This window comes from Suncus etruscus, chromosome 15 (genome assembly GCF_024139225.1).
Source record: "Suncus etruscus isolate mSunEtr1 chromosome 15, mSunEtr1.pri.cur, whole genome shotgun sequence".
Lineage (NCBI taxonomy): Eukaryota > Metazoa > Chordata > Mammalia > Eulipotyphla > Soricidae > Suncus > Suncus etruscus.
This window is the reverse complement of record NC_064862.1, coordinates 46519140-46541487: the sequence shown is the minus strand read 5'-3', so window position 1 is coordinate 46541487 and position 22348 is coordinate 46519140. Positions and strand designations below refer to the sequence as shown.

The window sequence follows — 22348 nt, the reverse complement described above, 5'->3', positions numbered from 1 at the left end:
GAGTGCCACCAGGTGTGGCCCAAAAACAACCATAAAAATTATTTTTCAGCAGTGGCAAGATGGCGACATTGAGGTTGTTGTACTGGCTCTGATCACTGTGGCCTATAGTTGGGCCCCAATTGCTTTGGTGTGTATTTTTCTGCGACGCTACCTGATGGTGAGATGAAACCAGGAGATGCTTCATGACAACTTGACTTAGACAGAGGATCAGTGCAAAAATCAAGAGCTCTAATTACTGACTGCAACAATTGTGATGAGGAAAACTTTTCTTGGAAACTTGAATAAAGACTTTGGGATTAGGGGCCCGGAGAGATAGCACAGCGGCGTTTGCCTTGCAAGCAGCCGATCCAGGACCAAAGGTGGTTGGTTTGAATCCCGGTGTCCCATATGGTCCCCCATATGCCAGGAGCTATTTCTGAGCAGACAGCCAGGAGTAACCCCTGAGCACCGCCGGGTGTGACCCAAAAACCAAAAAAAAAAAAAAAAAAAAAAAAAAGAATTTGGGATTAGACAAATTAGTATGCTTGGAATTGTAGATGATCTTGTGAGAGTATCATTCATAGGTGAGGACACCCTGTTTTTAGGCCAGAGGTTTTTCCTTTTGTTTTTGCTGTGTGTATGCAAAATTGCCACCCTTTTAATCTTTTAAATAGGGGCTCTTGCCTTTTCCATAGAACCTTGGGACACAAGTTACTTTTTTTACCTCATATTTCTGCATTTTCTATAAAATCAAGAAAGGGGAGTTGTGGGAGTAACCAGTCTTCTTTCAATTAAGGATAATTCCTTTTTGCTGATGCTTGTCACTCATGGACTAGAAGTACCGCTGGATTGGTCCCTTACCCTACCTGTTCTCCACCCTAGGGGGTGATCTTTCTCTTCCCAATAAAGACCTTAGATTTCAGGGATACATCGCTTTTGGTTTTGTTTCCACAGCTGGTCTATCTGCCTGCTGGTATCTCTTGCTAGTGAGCAGAAAGCTTGTGGTGGACTTTTTCTTCTTCTTCTTTTTTTTTTTTTTTTTTTTTGGTTTTTGGGCCACACCAGCGGTGCTCAGGGGTTACTCCTGGCTGTCTGCTCAGAAATAGCTCCTGGCAGGCACAGAGGACCATATGGGACACTGGGATTCAAACCAAGCACCTTGGGTCCTGGATAGGCTGCTTGCAAGGCAAACACTGCTGTGCTATCTCTCCAGGCCCGTGGTGGGCTTTTTCTGAACCTGTTTTATTCCCTTCAATCTTGTGTCAATTTCCTGTGTTGGCATTTTGCTTCCAGAAACAAGCTTGCCTTGAGATTGGGACACAAGGCTTCCACTCCAACCTGTGATTCACAGTCACCTAAGATTCAGACATCCAGATTCACATGCACCTGGGACTCACAGTCGCTCAGGACTCACACTCATGACTCATACTCACCCAAGAATCAAATGTACCTGGGACTCACATGACCCTGAATTCACACTCTTCCAAAATGCAGATACTCGAGATTTACACTCACCCGAGACTCACAGACACCCAAGATTCACACCCAACCAGGACTAATATGTACCCAGACTCACACACACCCATGATTCAGACTGACCTGGCATTCACATATTCTAGAATTCATACTCACCCTGAATTCACAGACACCCAGGATAGATACTCACCTGGGACAGATTTCACAGACACTTGAGACTAACACACTCACCAAAATTCACAGACAGCCAGAAATCACACTCACCCAGGATTCACAGAGATCCGGATTCACACTCACCCAGATTCCACTGACACCCGGTATTCAAAAACACCCACAGTTAATACTCACCCAGGATTCACAGGCGCCCGGGATTCACAGACACTTGGGATTCACACTCACCCTTAATTCACACTCACCCAGGATTCACACTCACTCATCTTTCTCACACACTCTATATTCAAATTCACCTGGGATTTATACTCACTAGGAATTCACAGACACTGTGATTCACACACACCCAGAATTCGCATGCATCGGGATTCACACACTCAGGCATCACAGACACCTGGATTCACACACATTTGTACTCACACTCACCCTGATTCACACCCACCTGGAATTCACACTCACTCAGGACTCAGAGTCACCTACTATTTATAGACAACCGAGATTCACAAACTCAGGATTCAGACTTACAAGGAATTCACAGATATCAGATTCACATAAATCCATACTCACGCTCATCTAGGATGTACAGACATCTGGGATTCACACTCAGCAGGATTCACAGAACCCAGGATTCGTATTCAACAGGCTTCAGACACCTGGGAATCACATGCACGTGGGGTTCACACTAACCCGGGATTCACAGACGACCAATTCAAATGCATCCAGGATTCACTTACACTTGGGCTTCATGTGTAACCAGATGGCAAATAGCTGGATTCATATTCATCAGGACTCACGCTAATCTGGGATCCACAGACATTCAGGATTCACACGCACCTAAGATTCCATTCACCCAGGACTTACACTCACCCAACACCCAAACAGACACAAACTCACCCTGGAACCATACTAACTCAGGATGCACAGACACCCAGGATTCACACTCACCTGGGACTCACACTCATCTGGTGCTCACATTCACCCGGGACTCACACATGAATTCACACCTGGGACTCGTGCTCACCCTGTACTCAAACATATCTGAATTCACACGCACCCAGGATTCAGTCCCTCAGGAAAAACACTCACCTGGGACTCACACCCAGAAATCACAGGTGCCTGGATTCACACTCACCTGGGATTCACAGGCTCCGGGAATTCACATGCACCCAGAATTCACACTCATCCCAGGTTTCAGACACCCAGATTCACACACACAGACACACACACAGACACACAGACAGACAGACACACAGACACACAGACAGACACACAGACACACAGACAGACACACAGACACACACACACAGGACTCACTCAGCCAGAACTTATACTTACTCGGGACTCAGACACCTGTGTTTCACATTCTCTTTTTTTTTTCCCCGTTTTTGTTTGTTTGTTTGTTTGTTTGTTTGTTTGGGTCACACCTGGCAGTGCTCAGGAGTTATTCCTGGCTCTACACTCAGAAATCGATCCTGGCAGGCTCAGGGGACCAGATGGGATGCCGGGATTTGAACCACCGTCCTTCTGTGCCTAAGGCAAACGCCTTACCACTGTGCTATCTCTCCGGGCCCTGTGTTTCACATTCTCACAGTAAAGACAGACACCAGGGATTCAGAACCACCTGGATTAAAAAAACACCTGAGATGCATACTCACCCTGGATTCCCACTTGGGACTCGCATGCATCCAGCACTCGCGTGTACTCCACATTCACATCCATCTGATATTCACAGACACCCAGGATTCACTCTCACCTGGATTCACAGACACTGGGAGTCACACTTACCCAGGTTTCACAGACACTGGGATTCGCACGCACCCGGCATTCAGACACTGAGATTCGCACGCACCCGGGATTCACAGACAACTGGAATTGACACTCTGTCACTAATCAGACACTCCTGGGATTCTCAGAGACCCAGGATTCTCACTCACCCAGAACTCACACGCATCACACACGCTCACCCGGGATTCACAGATTCCTGTTTTGTTTTTTGTTTTTTCTTTGGTTTTTGGGTCACACCTGGCAGTGCTCAGGGGTTACTCCTGGCTCCACGCTCAGACATTGCTCCTAGCAGGCTCAGGGGACCATATGGGATGCTGCGATTCGAACCAATGACCTTCTGCATGAAAGGCAATTGCCTTACCTCCATGCTATCTCTCCAGCCCCTGTGTTTCTTTTTTATATATATAATAATTTCTTGTTTTTTTGTTTTGTTTTTTTTTTTGTTTGTTTTTGGGCCACACCTGGCGGTGCTCAGGGGTTCCTCCTGGCTGTCTGCTCAGAAATAGCTCCTGGCAGGCACGGGGGACCATATGGGACACCGGGATTCGAACCAACCACCTTTGGTCCTGGATCAGCTGCTTGCAAGGCAAACACCGCTGTGCTATCTCTCCGGGCCCATATAATAATTTCTTTATTGAAGTACCGTGGTTACAAAATGTTTGTAGTTGGATTTCAGTAAGCAAATGAACACCACCCATGACCAGTGGAACTTTCCCACCACCGATGTTTCCCATTTCCATCCTCCCCTACCCCCTGCGTGCCTTAGGAACAGGCATTCTATTTCTCTCTCACTATCATTGTTGTGGTAATTGATAATGCAGTTACTTCTCTAACTATGCTCACCACTCTTTGTGTTAAACTTGATATAATGGGCTTGTCTCTATTGTCTCTGAGTATAGTTACCAAACTGTCTTTTAGTTTTATTAAATCTCACAGATGTGTGAGGCTATTCTGTGTCTTTCTCATTCTCTCTTTGACTCTTTTCACTCAGCATGATTCTCCATATCCCCATGTCCATCCATGTATAGGCAAATTTCCTGACTTCATTTTTTCTTTTTTTTTTTTCTTTTTGGTTTTGGGGTCACACCCAGCAGGGCTCAGGGTTTACTCCTGGCTCTACGCTCAGAAATCACTCTGGCAGGCTTGGGGGACCTTATGGGATACCGGGATTCGAACCACAGCCCTTCTGCATGCAAGGCAAACGCCTTACCTCCATGCTATCTCTGGCCCCAATTTATTTTTTTCTAATAGCTAATACATAATTAATTAGCTCATATCTAGTAGTATTCCATTGTTTAAATGTACCACAGTTTCTTTAGACACATCTGTTGTCAGACAACTGGGTTGTTTCCATATTTTGGCTATTGTAATAGCACTGAAATGAACATAGGAATGCAGAGGGCATTTTTGTATTGCGGGTGTGTGTGTGTGTGTGTGTGTGTGTGTGTGTGTGTGTGTGTGTGTTCCTAGGAGTGGTATTGCTAGTAACCCCTGAGCACTGCCAGGTGTGACCCAAAAACAAAAACAAAAACAAAAAAAGAAAATGAATATGGTAGCTTTGATTACCTGAAAAGTACCAACCACCTATTTAGCCCTTTAGATAAGGACTTGTAGAGAAGAAATATAGAGGATGTTCATAGAACTCTAAAAAAGCATAGATCGGGGTCAGAGTGATAGCACAGTAGTAGGGCATTTGCTTTGCAAGAGGCTGATCCAGGATAGACCTCAGTTTGATCCCTGGCATCCCATATTGTTTCCCAAACCAGGAGTGATTTCTGAGCTCATAGCCAGGAGTAACCCTTGATTGTCACTGGGTGTGGCCCCAAAACAAACAAACAAACAGACAAAAAAGCATCGATCAAGCTGAATGGACCACAAATAAGAATCAAAGGGATATGGGGCCAGCGAGGTGGTGCTAGAGGTAAGGTGTCTGCCTTGCAAGCACTAGCCAAGGCTCAGGACTGCGGTTCGATTCCCCCTGCTGTCCCATATGGTCCCCCCAAGCCAGGGGCGGTTTCTGAGCGCTTAGCCAGGAGTAACCCCTGAGCATCAAATGGGTGTGGCCTGAAAAAAAAAAGAATCCAAGGAAATGAGAAAACTCAAAACTGAAATAATAGAACTAAAAAAGTTGGTAGAAAGAAACCCTTGCACATATAGCACCACAAAGGGTCTCTCAAGCCCTGCCAGGAGTGAACCATGAGCACAGAGCCAGGGTAAGCACTGAACACTTCTAGGTGTGGCCCAAATGCTCTGCCAACAGAGAAAAAATAAAGGGGGAGAGCAACCGAAATGTCCATCAGGAAAGAAAAAAGAAAATGGGGCCAGAGAGATAGCACAGTGGTAAGGTGTTTGCCAAACAAACAAAAAAATCAAAAGAAAAAGGAAATGGATGTACACAATAGAGAATTAGACTCAGTGACAGAGGGGAAAGAACTTGGATCCAGAACAAGATGGATGTGCCTTAGTCTGTATTTTTGCAAAGGGTAAAAACTATTCTTTGTACAAAGTGCCCAGAACTAAGCTTCCTATGGGCACTAGGATATTCTAGTCCATCCTTTCTGAAGCTTCTTGGCTCCCCACTTGGGTGTCATTTATCTTTTTTTTGTAGACTTTCATTTATTTGTTTTGAGGCCATACCTGGAAGTGTTTAGTGGTCACTCCTACCTCTATGCTCAAGAATTATTCTGGGAGCTGGAGAGATAGCATGGAGGTAGGGCGTTAGCCTTACATGCACAAGAATGGTGGTTCGAATCTCGGCATCCCATATGGTCTCCCGTGCCTGCCAGGGGCGATTTCTGAGTGCAGTGCCAGGAGTAACCCCTGAGTGTTGCCGGGTGTGACCCAAAAACCAAAAAAAAAAAATTACTCTGGCAGGCTCAGAAGACCATATGGGATGCCTAGGATAGAACCATAATTGGCCGCATACAAGGCAAACACCCTCCTCACTGTATTATCACTCTTTTCCTCTCTCTATCTCTCTCCCCTCCCTTCTTCACATATTTCCTAAATAAAGTGTTTTTGTTTTTAAAAAAAAAACTCTTCTTTTTCAAGAAGACAACAAGCAGGGCTGGAGCAGTGGCACAGCTGGGAGGGAACATGCCTTGTACATAGATGACTGTGGTTTGATTCCCAACGCTCCACCTGGTCCCCTGAGCACACCAGGAGTAATCCCTGATGCAGAGAAAGGAGAAAGCCAAGGGTGACCTAAAAAACAAATCTAAAATAAATAAACAAAGGACATATAGGGTAAGAGCAATAGGACAGCAGGTAGGACATTTGTTCCAGCCTCCCTCTATGGTCCCCTGAGCCTGCCAGCTGTGATTTCTGAAAGTAGAACCAGGAGTAACCCCTCAGTGTTGCTGGGTGTGCTCTGTATAAGGAGCTTGCCAGGAGCTGGAGCAGGGAATGGAGTGTTGAGTGTTGACTGTGAGCAATTTTTGTTGTGTTTTGGGTTATTGGCTCACATATGACTGTGCTCAGAAATCACTCTTACGGGCTGGAGTGATAGCACAGCAGTAAGGCATTTGTCTTGCACTCAGCCAACCCAGGACCAACCCAGGTTTGATTCCTGGCATCCTATATGGTTCCCTGAAACTGCCAGGACCAATTTCTGATCACAGAGCCAGGAGTAACTCCTGAGCATCACCGGTGTGATCCAAAAATCCAAACCTCCCCCCCCCAACAACAACAAAAAGAACCCCTCTTGGTAGGTTCAGGAGACATATGGGATGCCAAGGATCAAACCTGGATCAGCTGTGTGCAAGGCCAGAGACCTCCTCCTGTGCTAACTGACACAAAGCAGACAAGTTTTGATCAGGAGATGTGGACACTCTGGAGGTAGATGTGGCTGATCATCTAACTCAGGGGTGGTGAACAGGACTTTTACCCTCACTCAAAATGGCAAAATGCAATATGTGTTTAATATATTATTGTTAAAATTATATGCCTTTTTTTTTGGGGGGGGGACACACCTGGCGGTCTGCTCAGAAATAGCTCCTGGCAGGCACGGGGGACCATATGGGACACCGGGATTCGAACCAACCACCTTTGATCCTGGATCGGCTGCTTGCAAGGCAAATGCCGCTGTGCTATCTCTCCGGGCCCAATTATATGCTTTTGTGTGAGTGTTTGTTTTGGCAGGTCACTACATGGTGTGGCTCTCTGACTCTCACAGTTTAAAATTTTGGCTCTTTGTGTTGAACTTGTTCGCCACCCCTGATCTAACTGCTTAAAGTCTAAAGGGAACCTTCTGCTAATTCCTCGCACACAGTGACAATGGCAAATGGTTCCACTGGTTTCTACTATGTTTTTACCCGGCATGCCTGTGTTCTGAGAAGGCACTAGGAACATATGGGACCCTCACTGGGCTTCACCTGGCCCCACTGCAAACTGGAATCAGCTGCTTAACCACATGGGCTTATGTCTAAACCAGGCTACTGTAAACACTAAATAAGTCTCTTTGCATATGTTTGGAGCCAGATTGGTAGTGCTCAGGGCTTGGCTCTGTGCCAGAATTCTATCCTTCAAAGGAATTACACTAGCCTTTCCTTCCCACCCCTTACTTCTCCCTTTCCTTCCCTTAAATATCCCTTCACTTCACTTTTTGTTTGGTTGGTTTTTTTGTTTTTAGGACACACCCAGCAGTGCTCAGGGGTTACTATCTGCTTGGGAATAGCTCCTGGCAGGCACGGGGGACCATATGGGACGCTGGGATTGGAACCAACCACCTTAGGTCCTGGATTGGCTGCTTGCAAGGCAAACACCACTGTGTTATCTCTCCGGCCCCTTCACTTCACTTCTTTTTTTTTTTTGGGGGGGGGGTCACACCCGGCGGTGCTCAGGGGTTACTCCTGGCTGTCTGCTCAGAAATAGCTCCTGGCAGGCCTGGGGAACCATATGGGACACCGGGATTCGAACCAACCACCTTAGGTTCTGGATCGGCTGCTTGCAAGGCAAACACCGCTGTGCTATCTCTCCGGGCCCTCACTTCACTTCTGTTACCGACTTTCCCTTCCCTTCTTTCTCATTCCCTTCTCTTCTGTTGCCTTCCCTTTCATCCTTCTTCTTTCCTCCTCCTCCTCCTCCTCTTCTTCCTTCTTCTCTTTCTCTTTCTCCTCCTCCTCCCTCTTCCTCTTCTTCTTCTTTGGATTATTGGGTCACACCCGGCATCACTCAGGGGTTACTCCTTACTATGTGCTCAGAAATTGCTCCTGGCAGGCTCGAGGAACCATATGGAATGACAGGAATTGAACAACCATCTGTCCTGGGGTCTGGCCACATGCAAGGCAAACAAACGCTCTACTGCTGTGTTATCTCTCTGGCTCATCCCATCCCTTCCCTACCTTCTCTCTTCTCTTCCCTTTCTTCTCCCCTTCATTTCCTTCCTTCCCTTTTCCTTGCTTCTCCCCTTCTTTCCCTTGATTTCCTTTCTCTTACTACTCCCTTCCCTTCCATTTCCTTCTTTTCCTTCTCTTCCTTTACTTTTTCCCTCCATTCCCTTTCCTTACTACTCCCTTCAATTCCATTCCCTTCCTTTCCCTTACTTCTCCATTCTGTTCTCTTCTCTTCCCTTCCTCCTACTTCCCCTTCCTATTACTATTCTCTTACTATTCTCTTTCCTCCCCTTACTTCCCTTTTTTCATCTCTTTCCTTACTTCTCTTTTGCCTTCATTTTCCTTCTCTTCTCCCTTCCATTTCCTTCACTTTCCTTACTTTCCTGTTTGTCACTTCCCTTCCCTTCCTTCCCTTGCATTTCTCCTCCTCCTCCTCCTCCTCCTCCTCCTCCTCCTCCTCTTCTTCTTCTTCTTCTTCTTCTTTGCCGCTTTGGGCCACACCGGTTACGGGCTTGGGGGACCATATGGGACGCTGGGGATCAAACCGAGGTCCATGCTAGATTAGCGCATGCAAGGCAAATGCCCTATCGCTTGCGCCACTGTTCTGGCCCCCCTTCCCTTCTCTTATTTCTGTATTCCTTTCATTTCTCTTCCTTTTCTTACTTCTCCCTTCTATTCCCTTCCATCTACATTCCCTTACTTCTCCCTTCCCATCTTTTCCTTCTCCTTTCCTGTCTCTTTCCTTTCTTCTCCTTCCCTTTTCTTTCCTTCTCTTCTTCTCCCTTACTGTTCCTTCCCTTCATCCATTACTTCTCCCTTTCATTCTATTCTAGTTCATGAATTGTCCCTTTACTTCCCTTCCCTTATATCTCCCTTCCTTTCCTTTCCCTTACTTCTACCTTCCATTCCCTTCACTTCCCTTACATTTCCTTTCCTTTTAATTCCCTTTCCTTTTTTCCCTGTTCTGTTCCCTTACTTTTCCAATCTTTCCCTTCCCTTCCCTTACTTCTAACTTCTCTTCCCTTCTGTTCCCTTATTTCTGACTTCCTTTCCCTTCTCCCTTACCTTACTACATTCCCTGCCCTTCCTAACATCTCCCTTTCTTTCATTTCAGTTATCACTCTTTTGCTGTCCTTATCCTTCTTTTATATCTCGTCTCTTCCTTTCCCTTCCTTCTCTCTTCCCTACCATTCCCCCATTTTGACCTTCTTATCTATCTCTTCTATCTCTTCTCTTCCTTTCCCTTACTTCTCTCTTCCCTTTCCCTCCATTTGCTTAGTTTTTCCTTCTCTACCTATCCCTTCCCTTAATTTACTACTCCCTTCCCTTCCCTTATTTCTCCCTTTCCTTCTCCCTTCTTTTCTTTTTCTTATTTATTTATTTATTTATTTATTTTTTGTGGTTTTTGGGTCACACCCGGCAGTGCTCAGGGGTTATTCCTGGCTCCAGGCTCAGAAATTGCTCCTGGCAGGCACGGGGGACCATATGGGACGCCGGGATTCGAACCGATGACCTCCTGCATGAAAGGCAAATGCCTAACCTCCATGCTATCCTCCGGCCCCTTCCTTCTCCCTTCTAATCCCTTCTTTTCTTTCTTCCCTTCCCATCCATTCCCTTCCCTCTCCTTTTCTGGTCCCTTCTGGTCTCCTTTTTTTAATTTATTTTTTGGTTTTTGGGACACACCTGGCAGCGCTCAGGGGTTACTTCTGGCTCTATGCTCAGAAATTGCCCCCCCCCCCCCCGGCAGGCTCTGGGGAACCATTTGAGATTCCGGGATTCGGGCTGGAGCGATAGCATGGAGGTAAGGCATTTGCCTTTCATGCAGAAGTACGGTGGTCCTCTGTGCCTGCAAGGGTGATTTCTGAGCATAGAGCCAGGAGTAATCCCTGAGCACTGCTGGGTATGACCCAAAAACTAAAAAAGAAAAGAAAAGAAGAGAAGAGAAAAGAAAAGAAAAGAAAAGAAAAGAAAAGAAAAGAAAAGAAAAGGATGCCGGAATTCAAACCTACCATCCTTCTGCATGCAAGGCAAACCTTTACCACTGTGCTATCTCTCCGGCCCCTTCCTTCTCCTTTCTGTTTCCTTCTTTTCTTTTCTTTTCTTTTTTTTTTTTGGTTTTTGGGCCACACCCGGTGACGCTCAGGGGTTAATCCTGGCTATGCGCTCAGAAGTCGCTCCTGGCTTGGGGGACCATATGGGACGCCGGGGGATCGAACCTTGGTCCGTCCTAGGCTAGCGCAGGCAAGGCAGGCACCTTACCTCTAGCGCCACCGCCCGGCCCCTGTTTCCTTCTTTTCCTTACTTCTCCCTTCCATTGCATTCCCTTCTCCCTTTCCCATTTATTCCCTTCCCTACACTTACTTATCCCTTCTCTTCCCTTACACTCCTTTTATTTCCATCCATTCCCTTTCATTCCTGTACTTCTCCCTTCCTGTCCCTTCACTGTCCTTATCTCTCCCTTCCCTTAGTTCTTCCCTTTGCTTCCATTCCCTTACATCTCCCTTTCATTCCATTATTTGTCCCTTTTCTTCCTTTCCCTTCCATTCATTTACATTTACCATACCTTCCCTTCCTTTACTTCACCCTTCCAGTATCCCCTTCCCTTACTTTTCCCTTCTCTTTCCTTCCTCCCTTCCCTTCTATTCCTTACTTCTCCAATTCATTCCCTTCCCTTCCTTTCCCTTCCTTCCCTTGCATTTCATTCCTTTATCTTACTTCTCAATTCACTTCCCTTTCCATTCCGTCTCTTATTTCTCCCTCCCCTTTCTTTCTTTCTTTTTTTTTTTTTTTTTTGGGCCACACCCGGCGATGCTCTGGGGCCACTCCTGTCTGTCTGCCCAGAAATAGCTCAAATAGCTCCTGGCAGGCACGGGGGACCATATGGGACACCGGGATTCGAACCAACCACCTTTGGTCCTGGATCGGTTGCTTGCAAGGCAAACGCCGCTGTGCTATCTCTCCGGGCTCTCTCCCTCCCCTTTCTTTCCGTTTTCTTTCCCTTCTTTCCCCCTTCCCTTCCTTATCTTCCCCCTTCGCTTCCCCTAACTTCTCCCTTACCTTACTTTTAGTTTCCTTACTTTTCCTTTCCCATCCCTTCCTTTCTTTTCCCTTCCCTTACTTCTTTCTTAACTTCCTTTACTTCTCCTCCCTTCACTTCCTTTCCCTTAATTTATTCCCTTCCCTCCCTTCCTTTCCCCTTTTCTTCCCTTCCTTGCCTTCCCTGATTTCTACCTTCACTTCTCTTTTCTTCCTTAAACTCCTTTACTATAAAATAAAATCCACTAGTTGTAAGATCAACCAAGGCACTATGTTTCTAACCCCCATGCATATGGGTCTGAAGAAGCAGGGTAGTGGTGAAGAAATAATAAACCAAGCCAGAGGCCGGAGTGGTAGTGCAGCAGTAGGGCACTTGCCTTGCACGCGGCTGACCCAGGATGGACTCCAGTTCAATCCCCGACATCCCATATGGTCCCCCAAGCCAGGAGTGATTTCTGAGCACATAGCCAGGAGTAACCCCTGAGCGTTACTGGGTGTGCCCCCCCCAAAAAAAAACAAAAACAAAACAAAATAACAAACAAACCAAGGCAGTCTGTGCCTCTTGGTCTCTCTGCCTGAGCCAAAAGCCAGAAATGCTTTTTCTTTATTAAACCCAGTACAGAGGGCTGGAGAGATATCATGGAGGTAAGGCATTTGCCTTGCATGCAGAAGGACAGTGGTTCGAATCCTGGCATCCTATATGGTCCCCTGAGTCTGCCAGGAACGATTTCTGAGTGTAGAGCCAGGAGTAACCCCTAAGTGCTGCTGGGTGTGACCCAAAACAAAACAAACAAACAAAAAAAACAAAAACAAAACAGTACAAAATTCACAATGAGTGGGAAGGTCAAGAGAGACAAAAGTACCTGTTTAGGTGGGCTTTTACATAACAAAGAAAGAGGTTTATGAGAAAGAGGAAGTGGGGGGCATTTTGTTTTGGGTTAATTGCTTACAATTCCACCTTTTTTTTTTTTTTTGGTTTTTGGGTTCTGCCAGGATGCAAACCATCCTTCTTCTGCATGCAAGGCCAATGCCCTACCTCCAGCTATCTCTCCAGCCCCAGGTTTGCTAAAACATTATTATAATGAGCACTGTAACAAGAGTCTATAGTATCCAAGTTCCTCTTCCTTCGACTTTTTTTTTTTTTGGGCCACACCCATTTGACACTCAGGGGTTACTCCTGGCTATGGGCTCAGAAATCGCCCCTGGCTTGGGGGACCATATGGGACACCAGGGGATCGAACCGTGGTCCATCCTACGCTAGCGCTTGCAAGGCAGATACCTTACCTCTAGCGCCACCTTCCCGGCCCCTTCCTTCGACTTTTGTGGATAAACACATTAGAACATTTTTGCAGGGGGCCGGGCGGTGGCGCTGGAGGTAAGGTGCCTGCCTTGCCTGCGCTAACCTAGGACGGACCGCGGTTCGATCCCCCGGTGCCCCATATGGTCCCCCAAGAAGCCAGGAGCAACTTCTGAGCGCATAGCCAGGAGTAACCCCTGAGCGTCACAGGGTGTGGCCCAAAAACCAAAAAAAAAAAAAGAACATTTTTGCAGACATAATTTGAGAATAGGTTGCTATATGATATACACAAATATCAGAGCAATTGAGAAACAATCACTAGGATAGCTGAAAACTATTAGAATCTAACAACATTTTGCATTTCTCCAGACTGCAAATTAATATTAAAACACTAACGTTGGATACAAAATTATCTGTTGCAGTTGGACATAGAACAAAAGAGTAGCATTAAGATCTATACATGGGGGGCCGGGTAGGTGGCGCTGGAGGTAAGGTGTCTGCCTTGCAAGCGCTAGCCAAGGAAGGACCGCGGTTCGATCCCCCGGCGTCCCATATGGTCCCCCCAAGCCAGGGGCGATTTCTGAGCACATAGCCAGGAGTAACCCCTGAGCGTCAAACGGGTGTGGCCCAAAAACCAAAAAAAAAAAAAGATCTATACATGGGGGCCCGGAGAGATAGCACAGCGGTGTTTGCCTTGCAGGCAGCTGATCCAGAACCAAAGGTGGTTGGTTCAAATCCTGGTGTCCCATATGGTCCCCCGTGCCTGCCAGGAGCAATTTCTGAGCATGGAGCCAGGAGTAACCCCTGAGCACTGTCGGGTGTGACCCAAAAACCACAAAAAAAAAAAAAAAAAAAGAAAAGAAAAGAAATCGCTCCTGGCTTGGGGGACCATATGGGATGCCGGGGATCAAACTGTGGTTTGTCCTAGGTTAGCATGTACAAGGTAATATGACCTGCCGCTTGTACCACCACTCCAGCCCCTTCTCTTCCTTTTCTTACAGTCCATCTCCTTATTTCCCCTTTCCCCTCCCTCCTCTTCTTTTCCCTTCCCTTACTTCCCTTCCTTTCCTTTTCCCTTCCTATCTATTTCACTTGGGCCACACCTAGCAGTACTCAGGGCTTACTCTTGCCTTGGCAAACCATTTATGTATGGTGACAGGGCCTGAATCCAGACTGTTCATTTCTCTGACCCCTGCCCAGCTCCTACTAGTGGGAGCACTTTAAAACTGCCATCTGAGTCTCAATGGACAGAAGTGTCTCGAATCAGGGGCTAATGAGATCTTGGAGAAGGTAGACGGGTCTGTACAGCCAGAGTCATGACCCTGGAGCACCCAGGGATCCTGGGCCACAAAGCAAAGTCGTTTCAGGGTCTGTGGATCTGCTGCCAGTTGGTGCAGTGAGCAGAGAAAGGAGGGAGGAGATAGGACTAATGAAAAATATACAGGGCCGGAGAAATAGCATGGAGGTAGGGCGTTTGCCTTGCTTTCAGAAGGATGGTGGTTTGAATCCCGGCATCCCATATGGTCCCCCGGAGCCTGCCAGGAGCGATTTCTGAGTGTAGAGCCAGGAGTAATCCCTCCTGAGCGCTGCCGGGTGACATCCCCCCCCCCCCCAAATAAGAAAAATATTGTCCCAGTAAGCCTAGGGAGAGGAGGTGGAATGTGGTTCTGAATTGTGGGCAGAAGATGCCCTGCAGGGAGAGATTCTAAAATAAAGGGAAGAGCAGAAGGCAGTAAAAGCTCTGAGATGGAGTCAAAGATAGGGTCTAAGCGAGGTCAGCTGGGAAGGATGAGGTGGCCTTCTCTGGCAGTTGGCCAGAAGTGGCTTTCTTTGGCTACATTCTCTTTCTTGAGGGCGGAAGGGCAGTGCTAGGAATCACTCTTGGAAGGGCTGGGGGACTTTATGGGGTGCTAGGGATCAGACCTTGGCTAATTGCGTGCAAAACAGTTACCCTACCTGCTATTCTATCTCTGTAATTGCATCCCCTTGTTATATTGGGCTTTTGTTTTATTTGGGATATGTTCCTAGCAGTGCTCAGGGAACCATGCGGCGGCAGCGATAGAAGCCAGACTCCACGGGCAAAACCTGTAGGGTTTGGAGCAGGAGCTCCCAAGACTGACCAGAGACCATGGAACCTGTGATTCTGGATTCCAGAACTGGTCGTGACTGTCCAGAGACCACAGGCTTGTGACATCTGGCCGGTGCTGAGCCAAGTCCTGTGGTCTGAGCAGCAGAAGTCCAGGGATCAGCTGCCACCACAGGGAGACACAAATCCAGTGCTGGGATATTTTTTCCTTTTTCCTTTAATACATTTTGAGGGACAGGGCATGACACTTGTACCAAAGAGAACTATTATGATAATCCAGAAATTAAAAGAATATTTTACTATTTTAATGTGTTTTTTTTTTTTTCCCCCTGAGGGGCACACCCTATAACTTACAGGGTTATTCCTGGCTCTGCAGACAGGAAATCATTCCTGGTAGTGCTTGGGAGTCTGTGATGCTGAGGATCAGACCTAGTTTGTCCCATGGCTTTGGGCCTAGGCCTCTGTCACTTTCTCATCAGATGAGGCAAGTTGTAACTTGCAAGTGGCAGGTGAGGTAGACAGTGTCAAAAGCTCAATTTCCAGTTCTGGTTCTGCTTAGACTCCCAAGTGAATGATTGACAGTCTTGAAACCTTCCTCTCAACATCTGTGAACTGGGGGGCGAACCGTGAACTGTGAGTGGGGTGGTGAAGAGATTAAGAAACTGAGGTCTGGGCCCGGGAGAGATAGCATAGCGGCATTTGCCTTGCAAGCAGCCGATACAGGACCAAAGGTGGTTGGTTCGAATCCCGGTGTCCCATATGGTCCCCTGTGCCTGCCAGGAGCTATTTCTGAGCAGACAGCCAGGAGTAACCCCTGAGCACTGCCGGGTGTGACCCAAAAACCAAAAACCAAAAAAAAAAAAAAAAAAAAAAGAAAAGAAACTGAGGTCTAAACTTTCTGCATTTGTGGGCTTGTGAAGCCAATAATAAGGGCCACAAGCCAGACATGTGTGTGTGTGTGTGTGTGTGTATGTAAGCTCCAAGTAAAGACTTTCCTTGCCTTTGGTCCTTACAACCCTGCAGTTGAAGTAACGAAAACTTCAAGGGGTGTGTGTGTGTGTGTGTGTGTGTGTGTGTAACCCTGCAGTTGAAGTAACGAAAACTTCAAGGGGTGTGTGGTGCGTGTGTGTGTGTGTGTGTGTGTGTGTGTGTGTGTGTGTGTGTGTGTAAGCTCCAAAGCTCCAAGTAAAGACTTACCTTGCCTTTGGTCCTTACAACCCTGCAGTTGAAGTAACGAAAACTTCAAGTGTGTGTGTGTAAGCTCCATCTAAAGTGTGTGTGACAAAAACAAACAAACAAACAAACAAAGGCACAGGCGAGATTCAGATTAGTCAGTCATGTCTAAGTGGGCCTGATGGTTTTCACTGTTATTTTTCTTTTGGGGTCGGTTCTGTGCAAAACAAATGCTGTCCCTGCTGTGCTATCTTTCAGACTCCTAGTTTTCACTTTTTAACCATGAATTTCTTTCACTCAGAAAGCACATAAAGGGACCAGAGATAGTCCAGCTGGGTGTTTGCCTTATAGGAGGCCAACCAGGGTTCGAATACCTGCATCCCAGAGTCCCCTCAGTACTGCCAGGATTGAGCCCTGAGTTTAGAAGAGAGTCCAGGCGTGAGTCTGGAGTACCACAGGGTGTGGCCTAAAAGAAAAATAAATCCAACAAGCCAAAAGCAACAACAAAGGGCCATAATTCTGGAAGTGCCTAACTCAGGCCCTGCAGGGCAGTGACACAGACTGGGCGCGGGGGGCTTATGAGCAGGTGAGGGCCGCGATCGCGTCCCCCCCGCAGCAAACCGGGGACACGGGGCTATTTCGGGTAAGTAGGGCATTTGGGGAGCTTTCATAACCCGCAGGAGGGGACGGCCGCGTCTGGGCCTTGGTTCCAGAAAACCGCCGGGCTCGCCCAGAACGCGGGGCCCTCCCGATGCGTGGCGCACTGGGGGGTGAGGGGGGAAACAGTCACGACCTTGGCGGCCGCACGACCTTGAGGCCTCAGTCGCCTCTTCTGCGCAATGGGGGGACACTATGGCCGCGGACCCGGGGGGAGGAGAGGGGAACCACGCAGCAATCCAACCTCGCAGCCCGGTACTAGCTCGCGGTGGGCACGGTCCCCAAAAGTGGCCCAGTAAGCAACCCCGCGCCCCGCACCCCGCGCCGCAACGCGCCCCACACCCCGCGCCCCGCGCCCACGCCACAGCGCCGCGACGGAGCCCGAGGGCGGGAACCTGCGCGAGTCGGCCAAGGCGCAGGCGCGGCGATTGCCCCGCCCCTTTGGCGCCGTCTTCGCCCATTTGCCAGGCGTCACGCCACTCCGACGGCTCGACGGCGCCCATTGGAAGGAGCCGTGGCGCGCGACCCGGGGTGGGCGGGGCTTCAGGCGGCTTTATAAGCGGCGGGCGCCGGGGCTCGGGCCGCCCCTGCAGACGCCGTCGCCGCCGTGTCTCCCGCCGCCATGGTCAACCCTACCGTGTTCTTCGACATCGCGGTCGATGGCGCGCCCCTGGGCCGCGTGTCTTTCGAGGTGGGCGCGGGCAAGGGGGCGCGGGGGGCGGGCGAGGGCTAGGGGCCGCCGTTTACCGGCTGGGTTTTTCCACCGTCGGCGCGGAGACAAAGGGGGGGTCCCTCGCCCCCACGAGCCCCGCGGGGCGCCCCGCACGTGCCCGAGCCCCCCTGCCCCGGGGGGTCCCGACGGCTTCGCAGCCGCGCGCGTGCGCGCTCCGACCCCCGAGGCAGGCCGGATGCGGCTCGCGAAGAAACGGGCCCGCGCGTCGCGCCGCGCCCCGCCCCGCGGCGGAAACGTCGGGAACGTTCGAGAAAGCGTAGCGGCCCTTCCGCCGCGCCCCGCACTGGGCCGGGTGGGGCTCGGAGCCGCCGCGTGCGCCCCGTGCTGCTGGAACAAAGGAAGGCCGCGTGCGCCGCGGGCCACACGGGGAGGGCCGCCTGCACCGCGCCCGGCGGGGCGGGCTTGGGGCGTTTGCGCCGGACGGAGCGAGTCACGCACGGCTCCGGGCCGCGCCCGCCGGAACTTTGCGCGCTGCCCCGGGGCGGCTCCAGGGCAGGTTTGCTGCCCACGTGCTGCCGCCGAGCGGGTGCGGCGCACCTAGAGGTCGAAGCCGCTCCCGGAGCTCAAGGGCTCACCCTTTGGGGTGCCCTAAAAGACGCCGTTGCCTCTACTGTATCTTTAAGGGGGTTCACATCTAGCCGTGCTCAGCTTATTCTTAGCTCTTCTGCACTTTACTGATCGCCTCGGGACTCTTGAACCCGGGTCGGCAAACGCCCCCTCTGTTGTGCCAGCTGGCACCCCGACTCAGTATTTTTGGAGTGGGGCCCTGCCGAACCGGGTACAAGCCGACAATATGCCAGCCGATCTGAGTTTTTCTTTCTCTTTTACAGCTGTTTGCAGACAAAGTTCCAAAGACGGCAGGTCAGTTTTCCTTGGAAAGTTGCATTCGAGGAATTCCAGTTTTATCTGTGTGCATGCCTATGTAAAGCACTTGTGTCTCTTCACAGAGAATTTCCGTGCGCTGAGCACTGGTGAGAAAGGATTTGGTTACAAAGGTTCCTGCTTCCACAGAATTATTCCAGGATTTATGTGCCAGGTATGGGGGTTGATCTCTTTACGGTGTGTTGTACCAGGGATCATGCCCAGGGCTAGCTGTTCATGCTACATCCTTCTTTTTTTTTATTTTTATTTTCTGGGATACACTCAGCTGGTTCCCTGTCCGACACTCATGGCATATGTGTTCCTGGGTGGGGGACAAAGGTGACACCAATTGCCTGGCTTGCTATAGGAACATTGCTCCTGTTTTATCTGCAGAGTGCAAATGGACTGCCAATGAGTTGGGAGCTTTTAACAATGTGGCTGCATGCAAGTTCTGTTTTTACCAGGGTTTGCTCAGTTTAGGCTGGCCATTGGCAGTGCCATCTCCCTGGTTTGCACTACTGGCCTATCTGGCCATATCCTCCTCTGTTGGTTGTTCTGGCAAAGGGTTCCCTGCCTAGAGTAGAGGCTGCCACGTGATCTGGGCCCATCCATACCCTGTGCCCCTTAACTTCTGACTCCCTTAGGCCAGTTTCAAATACAGGCTGTGAATCATTCAGGTGAATTGTTGACCTGGCGTGTTTCTCCGTTAATTCATTCATCAAAAATAATAAGGCTATTAACTTGGCAGGGCGGTGACTTCACTCGCCACAACGGCACAGGCGGCAAGTCCATCTATGGAGAGAAGTTTGATGATGAGAACTTCATCCTGAAGCACACGGGGCCTGGCATCCTTTCCATGGCCAATGCAGGCCCCAACACCAATGGCTCCCAGTTCTTTATCTGCACTGCCAAGACTGAGTGGTAAGGCAGCCATAGCTACTTTTCTGACAATAGGGAGAGGAAGGGGTAATCAGTGGGGCGGGAGACAAACCTAGATTTGGATTCTGATCCACTGAGCTTGTGGTATCATTGACTATGCACAGGAGGTTTTGAGTTCTTTACTCACCTGGCCACTGACTGCTGCCCCTTTGTTGCAGGCTGGATGGCAAACACGTGGTGTTCGGCAAGGTGAAGGAGGGCATGAACATTGTGGAGGCTATGGAGCGCTTTGGGTCCAAGAATGGCAAGACCAGCAAGAAGATCACCATCTCCGACTGCGGACAAGTCTAAGGCCCTGCTTCTTTGTTCCCACTACACCAGACCTCAGGAGTCTGGTGTGCCCATCCCCCATGTGCCCAGAATGCCCTCTGGCCCGTGTGTACCCTCAGTTCCCTAGTCCTTACCCTGTCCCATCTTGCTGGATTGCAGAGTTGTTTATGATTATGAAATAAAAAGTACATAATAACGGTCCTTTGGTTTGGGGGACTACTTCACTGGGTCTTGCATACAGGGTTAGGCCCTGGCCCTAGAAGGTAGCATAAGTCATCCTTAGGTGAGCTTCAGCTGCAAACCTTGACATAGAAAAGGTGTGGCACTTGGCTGTGCTGGGCCCTGGGTTCTATTACTACTACCCAAGCCTTAAAGGGCCAGAGAATGCAGCAGATACAGCTTGCCTTGTATGTGACACTCCACTGGAAGTGATCCCTGAGTAAAGTGAAGTGTGCCCCAAAACAAAAATGATTGCTTGAAACGTGGGTTTGGGGCATCTATTCTGCAAACACTGGTCCTCAACCAGCTGGTCAAGATTGGCAGTTTCCAGCAGATCTAGATAAAGTGTGGGCAAAAGTCCTTACCTCCATTCTATTTCTCTTGCCCCAAATGGACCAAGGTTTGATTCCCAGCATTCATATGGTCTCCCAGCCTGCTAGGAGTAACCTGAATGCCATTGAGTGGCCCAAGAGCAAATAATTCAAGTCTGAAAATGCAATCTGAATACTAGCTACATATTTGATAAAAATTTGTAGCTGTTGGGGCCCGAGAGATGGCATGGAGGTAGGGTGTTTGCCTTGCATAAGGAAGCGTGGTTCGAATCCTGGCATCCCTTACGGACCCCTGAGCCTGCCAGGAGCGATTTCTGAGCATAGAGCCAGGAGTAACCCGAGTGCTGCTGGGTGTGACCCAAAAACCAAAAAAAAAAAAATTGTAGTCATACCTTTGTACTTAAGGACAAAAAGTCCCCAGGATAAGACAGGTCAGAAAATGTTTCAAGGGGAGCAGTAAGGCATTTGCCATACAAGCAGCTGATCCAGGATGGATGGTGTTTCGAATCCTGATCCCGAGCCTGCCAGGAGCGATTTCTGAGCATAGAACCAAGAGTAACCCCTGAGAGTGGCCAGGTGTGACACAAAAAGGCCCCCCCCCCCCCCAATGTTTTGAGGGGCAAGAGACATGACAGCTGTGAGGGCACTTGCCTCACGCATGGCTGACCTGGGTTGGATCTCTGGTACTTCATAGGGTTCCCCATAGCCCCACCAGGAGTAATCCCTCAGCACACACAAACCAGTGGCTCCAAAAACAAAACCCCAAATAAATGGTTAAAAGATTCAAACCAATTACAGAGAGAGCCCCCCCCCCAAGGATCTTGGAAATCTGAGTGCAAACACGGGGTTCATGACACTATTCTCTCTTTATTTTTCTATATTTTTGAAATTTTCCATAATAAAATAAGCTTTGAAAATGAGTTATTTTGAGTATTGCATTATAAAACATTAAAATTTTCCTTTTTTAATGAAGATTTCCAGGCAGAAAATAGAATTTGCTGATGGACCATTAACATTAATTCAATCTAGCAACAAAAAAACTAACATTCTAAAAATACTATACAAATTAATAAACGCTACTGTATCAAGCACTGAAAATTATAATGCTGAAATGGAGACCGTGAACTTCAACCCCAGGTAAGTTGTGTGAGCTGTAGAGTGACTCTAAATCTAAATTTGGACCACAGCACTGACCCTTTCTAGCTACTGGAGAAATGCATCCTGGCAAGTCACTAAACACAGAAGTTACATAATTTTAATGATTCAGTGGTCAGGCATTTGGGTGGCAGAGAATATAAATGTTTAGATGCATGTGTGAGGTCCTGGACTCAATCCCCAGCAACAATGGTTTGTTTTGGGGCCATATCAGGAGAAGCTCAGGGTTTAAGTCCTCTGCTCAGGAATCACACTTCTGGTGGGCTCAGGGGACCATATGGAGTCCCAGGGATGTAACCTGGGCCAGCTACGTGCAAATACCTACCCACTCTACTATCACTTTGACCTTTTTTTTTTTGAGCCATACACAGCAGTGCTTTTGGCTCTACACTTAGGAATCATTCCTAGGAGGGCTCAGAAGACCCTACAGCAGGGGTCTCAAACTCAATTTACCTGGAGGCCTGCAGGAGGCAAAGTCTGGGTGAGGCAGGGCCACATAAGGGATTTCGCTTATGGAATATTCACAATAAAAAATCGCATTAAACATTCGCATACCTCGGGGTATATGAATGTTTAATGCGATTTTTTCTTACTAATGCGATTTTTATTGGAATAATCGCGTGCGAATACTGCAATATTTGAAGGCCGGCCGCGGGCCACAAAATGTTGTATGGAGGGCCGTGAGTTTGAGACCCCTGCCCTACAGGGGGCCAGGGATTGAACTTGGATCAACTGTATTGGGAGGGCAAGAGGTTTCCCACTGTGCTATCTCGACCCCCAAAATAAAACGTCATATGCTGTGGGCTGGAGAGATAGCATAGCGGTAGGAAGTTTGCCTTGCACGCA

At 48.6% G+C, this 22348-nt stretch overlaps 1 protein-coding gene across 2 annotated transcripts in view; it reads left to right on the top strand.

Annotated features, from left to right (window-relative positions):
- Nucleotides 1-17561: 17561 nt before the first annotated feature.
- Nucleotides 17562-22348, top strand: part of LOC126031397 (peptidyl-prolyl cis-trans isomerase A) — a 135203-nt gene continuing 130416 nt past the window's right edge. Inside the window, exons 1-5 of one of the 2 annotated variants that reach the window (XR_007503291.1) lie at nt 17562-17684; nt 18557-18587; nt 18674-18762; nt 19336-19508; nt 19685-19897. Coding sequence is in view for 1 of the 2 variants with exons in the window: in XM_049789681.1 (XP_049645638.1) it covers nt 17616-17684; nt 18557-18587; nt 18674-18762; nt 19336-19508; nt 19685-19817 (495 nt within the window). In the remaining variant the exon portion in view is untranslated. Of the gene's footprint in view, nt 17685-18556; nt 18588-18673; nt 18763-19335; nt 19509-19684; nt 19998-22348 lie in introns of those variants that run through there. The other variant, XM_049789681.1, reaches the window with a different exon arrangement.